Source organism: Pongo pygmaeus, chromosome 20 (genome assembly GCF_028885625.2).
Source record: "Pongo pygmaeus isolate AG05252 chromosome 20, NHGRI_mPonPyg2-v2.0_pri, whole genome shotgun sequence".
Classification (NCBI taxonomy): domain Eukaryota; kingdom Metazoa; phylum Chordata; class Mammalia; order Primates; family Hominidae; genus Pongo; species Pongo pygmaeus.
This window is the reverse complement of record NC_072393.2, coordinates 64,020,962-64,030,176: the sequence shown is the minus strand read 5'-3', so window position 1 is coordinate 64,030,176 and position 9,215 is coordinate 64,020,962. Positions and strand designations below refer to the sequence as shown.

The 9,215-nt window shown below is 40.7% G+C and overlaps 1 protein-coding gene across 1 annotated transcript; it reads left to right on the top strand.

Moving 5' to 3' along the window:
* The first annotated feature begins 3,719 nt into the window (after positions 1-3,719).
* Positions 3,720-6,984, top strand: LOC129020357 (vomeronasal type-1 receptor 1). The gene is given in 6 exon segments (XM_054464572.2): positions 3,720-4,643; positions 4,645-5,143; positions 5,146-5,212; positions 5,214-5,273; positions 5,275-5,466; positions 5,468-6,984. Coding segments are annotated over 6 exon segments (1,050 nt in total). The 5' UTR covers positions 3,720-4,538; the 3' UTR covers positions 5,595-6,984.
* The last annotated feature ends 2,231 nt before the right edge of the window (positions 6,985-9,215 follow it).

The following is a 9,215-nucleotide window of genomic DNA, read 5'->3' as shown; positions in this document are numbered from 1 at the left end:
AGGCAGGACACATTCAAAGAAAGTCCAAAAAGAGCAACACCACATGGTCATGGTCTCACTTGTATGTAGAATTTAGGCAAGTTGAGTTCATAAAAGTAGAGAGTAGAATGGTGGTTGCCAGGGGCTAAAGAGACAGAGGGGGAACTGAAAAATGGGAGATTTTTGTGAAAGCATACAAAGTTTCAGTTAGACACAAGGAATGTGTTCTAGTGATCTATTGCACAGCGTGGTGACTATTGTTAATGTCTATTCCAAAATTGGCAAAAGAGTAGATTTTAAATGTTCTCATCAGAAAGAAACGATAAGTATGTGAGGAGATGTGTATTGAAACATAATGATGGACAAGGTTTTATAATGCCTTATTTTTGCCTTACATATTCCTGAGCACTTTAACTGACCATTTTATTAACAATAATTTTAATTTAATTTTAGACTCATAAGCAGTTTAAAAAATAACTCAGAGAGAGCCTCTACACGTGGCCCAGTTTCCACCCGTGGTTACATTTGGCAATTACAGTATAATATCACGATGATATTGATTTTGATATATTCACTATCATCTTTTTTTTTTTTTTTTTTTTTGAGATGGAGTCTCGCTCTGTCGCCCAGGCTGGAGTGCAGTGGCGCGATCTCGGCTCACTGCAAGCTCCATCTCCTGAGTTCATGCCATTCTTCTGCCTCAGCCTCCCGAGTAGCTGGGACTACAGGCGCCCGCCACAATGTCTGGCTAATTTTTTGTATTTTTAGTAGAGACGGGGTTTCACCATGTTAGCCAGGATGGTCTCGATCTCCTGACTTCATGATCTGCCCGCCTCGGCCTCCCAAAGTGCTGGGATTACAGGCGTGAGCCACTGCACCTGGCCCTCACTATCATCTTAATATTTTCCTAATTTTACTTATACTGATTTGAGGAGAGTCTGTTGCTACAAATATGTTGGACTCGCTGCTTGTGTCTGTACAGGACAAAGACCATGGAGCCACTGGCCCACACCATAAAGCCCAAACTCAAAAAGTCAGGAGAAAAGTATATAATTGTATATAAGGTGCCAAATATTTCTTGCATTGCCCAGGAACAGACTCCATAATTGTTTTTCACACTAAGGTTTTTGCTGTTCAATGGGCTGTTATTAAAATGTCAAGAAACAACAGACACTGGCAAGGTTGTGGAGAAATACGAATGCTTTTCCACTGTTGGTGGGAAGGTAAATTAGTTCAACCATTGTGGAAGACAGTGTAGCAATTCCTCAAAGACCTAAAACCAGAAATACCATTTGACCCAGCAATCCCATTACTGGGTATATATCCATAGGAATATAAATCATTCTATTATTATCATTCTATTATAAGGATACATGCATGTATATGTTCACTGCAGCACTATTCACAATAGCAAGGACATGGAATCAACCCGAATGCCCATCAGTGATAAAGAAAATGTGGTACATATACACCATGGAATACTATGCAGCCATAAAAAGAATGAGATCACGTCCTTTGCAGGGATATGGATGGAGCTGGAAGCCATTATCCTCAGAAAACTAACACAGAAACAGAAAACCAAACACCAAATGTTCTCACTTATAAGTGAGAGTTGAACGATGAGAACTCATGGACACAGGGAGGGGAACAACACACACTGGAATATGTCAAGGCGGTGGGGGAATGGAGCACATCAGGATAAATAGCTAATGCATGCTGAGCTTAATACCTAGGTGATGGGTTGATAGGTGCAGCAAACCACCATAGCACACGTTTACCTATGTAACAAACCTGCACGTCCTGCACCTGTATCCTGGAACTTTAAAAAATTAAATTAAATTGACTGGGCGCGGTGGCTTATGCCTGTAATCCCAGCACTGTGGGAGGCCAAGGTGGGTGGATCACGAGGTCAGGAATTCGAGACTAGCCTGGCCAACATGGTGAAACCCCATCTCTACTAAAAATACAAAAAAAATTTAGCCAGGCGCGGTGGCAGGTGCCTATAATCCCAGATACTCAGGAGGCTGAGGCAGGTGAATCGCTTGAATGTGGGAGGCGGAGTTTGCAGTGAGCTGAGATAGCGCCACTGCACTCTAGTCTGGGCAACAGAGTGAGACTCCATCTCAAAAAAAAAAAAAAAGAAAGAAAAAAAATTAAATTTAATTTTAAAAAAAAAGAAAATCTGTCTGAAAATTCTCACCAGTTACCAACACTTCTTTCTGAGGCTAGGAGGAGAAGGAGGTGGTATGTTAAAGTCAATAATCACACTAACTTTATACATACAAGAAGCTTTCAAAATAGTCATAGTAAAAATGGTACTTTATAAGGAGAAGCTGAAAAAATAGGAAACCAAATGCATATTGGAAATAAATTATACAACTAGGACAATGGAGCAAAATAAGAGATTAAAGAAAAGAATCAGGAACTATCTTGAAAATAAATGACGAGTTCATATAAATAGGAAAAACATTTGTCAACAAATGGTGTGTGGGAATCTAAAAGGTTTTCATACCTCAGAGCCTGAGGTTTTTTGTTGTTGTTGTTGTTGTTTTTTTGAGACCGAGTTTCACTCTTGTTGCTCAGGCTGGAGTGTAATGGCGTGATCTCAGCTCACCGCAACCTCTGCCTCCGGGGTTCAAGCGATTCTCCTGCCTCAGTTTCCCGAGTAGCTGGGATTACAGGCATGCGCCACCACCTCTGACTAATTTTTGTATTTTTAATAGAGACGGGGTTTCTCCCTGTTGGTCAGGCTGGTCTCGAACTCCCGACCTTAGCTGATCCACCAGCCTCAGCCTCCCAAACTGCTGGGATTAGAGGTGTGAGCCACCTCTAGCCTGAGAATCTTGATACTGCTGTGTTATTGATTGCCACATCCCTAAAGAGATGTAGTTATTCATGGGAGAAAATGCCTCATAATTTTCCCTGATGATAGCAATTCCAGACACCAAAAGAATCTAAATTATGGCTGGGCAAGGTGGCTCATCCCTGTAATCCCAGCACTTTGGGAGGCCGAGGCAGGCAGATCACGAGGTCAGGAGATCGAGACCATCCTGGCTAACACGGTGAAACCCCGTCTCTACTAAAAACACACACACACACAAATTAGCCGGGCGTGGTGGTGGGTGCCTGTAGTCCCAGTTACTCAGGAGGCTGAGGCAGGAGAATGGCGTGAACCTGGGAGGCTTCAGCCTCCCGAGTAGCTGGGACTACAGGCACGCGCCACCACACCCAGCTAATTTTTGTATTTTTAGTAGAGATGGGGTTTCACCATGTTGGCCAGGATGGTCTCGATCTCCCGACCTTGTGATCCATGCACCTCAGCCTCCCAAAGTACTGAGATTACAAGCGTGAGCCACCGCGCCTGGCCGCAGTTACTATTTCTTTTGTGATTGATATATATGAATATTGTGCAATGAAATTCCCTCCCAATTGAATTATCTTTCCCTAAAAATAAACCCAAGTTTTCTGGAACATATTGAATTTCCTATTTAACAAGTTTTAAGGATATCTTAGGTGTTTCTGGGATTAGTATTTATTTTCAGGATCTTTTGCATTTACTTGTGAGAAATGGCATTGAGATAAAAATGTGTGGGCTCAAGGTGGTCGTGGTTATTTCTACAGAGTCAATTCACAATCTCTAGACCTGTCCAGTGGAAAATAATAGAAATATATGTGCTTAAAATAAAGTATACCATGATGCAATGTTGATTGTTCCAAAAATTATACATAGTTTTTTAAAATTCTTCGACTGAGCATTTGTACTTGCTTTGCTCTGTGCCGAAGGCCTTGTTACCAATTGTATTGTAGGGTTTTTAAAATTTCTTTTTTTTTTTTGAGACAGAGTCTTGCTCTGTTGCCCAGGCTGGAGTGCAATGGTTTGATTTCAGCTCACTGCAACCTCTGCCTCCCAGGTTCAAGCGATTCTCCTGCCTCAGCCTCCCAAGTAGCTGGGACTAGTGCATGTCGCCACGCCCCGCTAATTTTTGTATTATTAGTATTTTGTATTATTAGTAGAGACAGGGTTTCACCATGTTGGCCAGGATGGTCTCCATCTCGGCCTCCCGAAGTGCTGGGATTACAGGTGTGAGCCACCGCCCCCAGCCTAAAATTTGTTTCAATGCATCAATAACAATGTTGTTTACTAAAATATGTGTGGAAAAGGTTTTATGGTGTATTATTTTTGCTTTTCATATCTCCAGGCTACTTAATTGAAGGTTTTATTGAAATAAGTCTAGATTCACAAGCAGTCATAAGAAATAATACAGAAAAAGCCCTGTCCATATTACCCAGGGTTCCGTCATGATTACATTTTGTAAACTATAGTATAATATCACTCTAATGATATTGACTCTTCTGTGTTCTGCTTTTATATATTTCCCTAGTTTTGCTTGTATTTACTTGTTGCATGTGTGTAAGCCCTGAGTTTTATGGGTTTGATTTGTGGATCTGTTGTGCAGTTGAGCCCTCATTCATTCACCTGCTTCTCTGCAGATGGACACACAAGCAATTGCCTTTGCACGAACAGGGACAATCTTAATTTCTGTTTAAGATGAGAAAATATGGTTGGAGACACACTAAAACTTCTGTCTCCACTGATGACAAGATATTTCTTTCTGCTTTTTTATTCTACTGATTCTTCAGACCTCAATGAAAATCAACATTCTCCTAGATTTTGATGAAATGGCTTTTGGAAAAGTAAAATCAGGGATTAGCTTCCTCATTCAGACTGGAGTTGGGATCCTGGGAAATTCCTTTCTCCTTTGTTTTTATAACTTAATTTTGTTCACTGGACACAAGCTGAGACCCATGGACTTGATTCTTAGCCAACTGGCCTTGGCTAACTCCATGGTCCTTTTCTTTAAAGGGATACCTCAGACAATGGCAGCTTTTGGATTGAAATATTTCCTGAATGATACTGGATGTAAGTTTGTCTTTTATTATCACAGGGTGGGCACAGGAGTTTCCCTCAGCACTATCTGCCTCCTCAATGGATTCCAAGCCATTAAGCTCAACCCCAGTATATTCAGGTGGATGGAGATCAAGATTAGATCCCCAAGGTTTATTGGCTTCTGTTCTCTCTTCTGCTGGGTCCTGCATGTCTTGATGAATGCATCTGTTCTTCTATTAGTGAATGGCCCACTGAATAGCAAAAACAGTAGTGCAAAAGCAATTATGGATACTGTTCTTACAAAGCATCAAAGAGATTTAGTTCATTATATACAGTCTTATATTTTTCCCGATTTTATGAGTTTGGGCTTCATGGTCTGGGCCAGTGGCTCCATGGTCTTCTTCCTGCAGACACAAGCGGCAAGTCCAACACATTCACAGCAACAGACTCTCCTGCAGACCTTTCCGTGAAGCCAGAGCCACACGCACCATCATGGTCCTGGTGAGCTCCCTTTTTGTTTTCTATTCAGTCCATAGTTTTCTGACAATTTGGACAACTGTAGTTGCAAACCCAGGCCAGTGGATGGTGAACAACTCTGTTTCTGGCCTCATGTTTCCCAGCACTCAGCCCTTTTGTCCTCATCATGAGTGATACTCGTATCTCTCAGTTCTGTTTTGCCTGCAGGACAAGGAAAACACTCTTTCCTAATCTGGTTGTCATGCCATGAGTCTTTTCTCTTCATGGAATTCAGCTATTCATCACAACTCTTGCTAAGATTTAGGAAATATTAAGTGCTAGTAATTTGTGATCGCAGCATACACATGGCCCATAATGCTCTTGTCCAGGAAGATCTAATACCAGAGCTAAAAATGAAAATCATGGATACTGTTACACAAAGAACACTCTGTGTTAAGTCCTTCAGACAAGTTCAGGAAATCAAAAAAGGTTTAAAAAGGGAATTCTTTAGTGTAGAGATTTAGGGGAAATTTCTCATTTTTGTACTCTGAAGAATCATGGAAGGTTTTAAAAATATTTTTAAAGCACAGTTTGATTCAGGTGCTTCTTGAACAGCATAAATCCCCTGGAGAGTCCACATGTAAGAAAGACATGTGCAGGCCGGGCACAGTGGCTCACGCCTGTAATCCCACCATTTTGGGAGGCTGAGGCACTCCCAAATGCCTCAAGTGATCCACTAAAGATCACTTGAGGCCAGGAGTTCGAGACCAGCCTGGCCAACATGGCAAAACCCCCGTCTCTACTAAAAATACAAAAATTAGCCCAGCATGTGGCACACACCTGTAGTCCCAGCTACTCCAGAGGCTGAGGCATGAGAATTACTTACCAGCTTGGGTGACAGAGGGAGACTCAAAATAAAAATAAAAATAATTAAAAGTGGCTGGGAACAGTGGGTCACGCCTGTAACCCCAGCACTTTGAGAGGCTGAGGTAGGCAGATCACTTGAAGTCAGGAGTTCAACATGGTGAAACCCCATCTCTATTAAAAATACAAAAATTAGCCAGACATGGTGGCAGATGCCTGTAATCCCAGCTACTCAGGAGACTGAGGCAGGAGAATCCTTGAACCCAGTAGGCAGAGGTTGCAGGGAGCCGAGATCACACCACTGCACTCCAGCCTGGGTGACAGAGCCAAACGCAGTCTCAAAAAAAAAAAAAAGAAAGAAAGAAAGAAAGCACCTCTGCACTCCAGCCTGGACAATAGAGCAAGACTGTCTCAAAAAAAAAAAAAAATTAAAAATCAATATCAAAATAAATGAGTATTCTCATAAGCAAGACAAGCCTAAAGAAATGTGAGTACTAACTATAATGTGGTTACATTTAGAGACACATGAAAAAAAATAAATAAATAATAAAAAATAATAAAATAAATGTAATGTGGTATCCTAGATGGAATTCTGGAACAGAACATGTATTTTGGTAAAAACTGAGGCAATCTCAATCAAAGATGTACTTTAGTTTAATAATGTATCAAAACTGTTTCACTAATTGTAAATAATGCTGTATACTAATATATGACTATATATTAGTGACAACTGGGTGTGCTTGTAAATGAGATATCTCTGTACTATATTTGCAATTTCTCTGTACATCTAAAAATGTTCTAAAATTAAAACTCTATTAAAATAGAAAAATAAGATTTTTTTTTTTTTTTTTTTTTTAAAAAAGGGAAAAGATTTAGGCCGGGCGTGGTGGCTCACGCCTGTAATCCCAGCACTTTGGGAGGCCGAGGTGGGCGGATCACGAGGTCAGGAGATCGAGACCATCCTGGCTAAAACGGTGAAACCCCGTCTCTACTAAAAGTACAAAAAAAATTAGCCGGGCGTACTGGCGGGCGCCTGTAGTCCCAGCTACTTGGGAGGCTGAGGCAGGAGAATGGCATGAACCCGGGAGGCGGAGCTTGCAGTGAGCCGAGATCCCGCCACTGCACTCTGGCCTGGGCGACAGAGCAAGACTCCGTCTCAAAAAAAAAAAAAAAAAAAAAAAAAAAGATAAAAAAAGGGAAAAGATTTAGAAATTTGGCCAAATATACAGACAACAAATAAGCATATAAAAACTTATTCAACATCATTATTAGAGAAATGCAAATTTAAAAACCACACCGACCACATCTATGAAAATGGTTAATCTTTAAAATACACTATAACCGTCATTGACAAGGAGGTGTTAACAAATGCAATTCTGCTAAATATATTCATATAAACACTTGTATATGAATGTTCATGGGTCTTTGTTAGTTTTTTAGTCCAACACTAGAAATAATCAAAATATTTATTAATAGATTAATAAATTGTGGTATATTCAATGCAATACTCTTCATCAATAAAAAATGAATACCCTTAACATGTATAAATATCAAAAAGTGCTCCATATGAATGTAATGTAGGATTTCATTTGTATAAGATACTAGAAAATTTATAGGCCGGGCACGGTGGCTCACGCCTGTAATCCCAACACTTTGGGAGGCCAAGGTGGGTGGATCACTTGAGGTCAGGCGTTCGAGACCAGCCTGGCCAGCATGGAGAAACCCCCGTCTCTACTAAAAATACAAAATTAGCCAGGCGTGGTGGCGCATGCCTGTAATCCTAGCTACTCAGGAGGCTGAGGCAGGAGAATCGCTTGAACCCAGAAGGCAGAGGTTGCGGTGAGCTGAGATCGTGCCATTGCACTCCAGCCTGGGCAACAAGAGTGAAATTCTGAGAAAGAGAAAGAAGAGAAGAGAGGAGAGGAGGAGGAGAGGAGAGGAGAGGAGAAGAGAAGGAGGGAAAGAAACAAAAAAGAAAAGAGCGGGAGGGAGGGAGGAAAGAAGGAAGGAAGGAAGGAAAGATTTATATAGTGACATAAAGTAAATCAATGGCTACCCGAGCATAAAAATTTGGGTAGGACTGTGAGGGAAAGAGAATAGAAAAGGATGCAAACAAACTATTGAGGCAATGGATATGTTTATTATCATGACTTTGGTGATTGTTTTTATATATTTTACACTTTAACAATGTGCAACTGAATGTCACTAATACCTCAATAAAGCTGTTAGAAAAGATTCCAAATAAAATCTGGATTTCCCATTCCTCTTTTATAACCTCTGACAAAGCTGTGTTGATTCCATCATTAACCTCTCCTCATGTCTTAGGTGGGTCAACTCTGATTTTATAGTATCAAAAACTGGAAGCAATGTTGTTGGAAACTGAGAATCTCAGGGAAGAAGAAGAACCAGAGACAATGAAGGTTATGTCCACCTGAGTCACCAGGAATTATGTTTAGGTTAAAAAAAAAAAAAAAAAGACTTATCTCAGAAGTATAGAATCTCCCTTCATTCAATCATGAGGTTCCTACCTGTACAGTAGTGGTTTGAATTAACAGGCTTTATGTCTGTGTCTGTTTTCCACTACTATAGCAAAACACCACAGATTGCGTAATTTATAAAGTAGTTTGTTTCATACAGTTCTGGAGGCTGGGAAGTCCAAGGGTATGGCACCGGTATCTGCTTGGCATCTAGTGAGGGCCTTGTTACTCTGTCATAATGTGACAGAAGGGCAAGTGGGCATGAAAGACAGAGACAGCTGATTTTATAAAAATGTCACTCTCGGGTTAGCAAACCCACTCTTACGATAAAGGCATTGATTCCTTTATAAGGGCAGAGCCATCATGACCTAATCACCTCTTAAAGGTCCCATTTCTCCACACTGTTAAAATGGCAATTAAAATTCAACATACGTTTTATAACGCCAGAGACACAAGAATCCATAAGACATTTGGATTACTTGCTCTGACAATGACTTTGCCTACAGGAGATACACACGTCTGTAGGTCCTCAGAGTTTCTGTATACCCTCA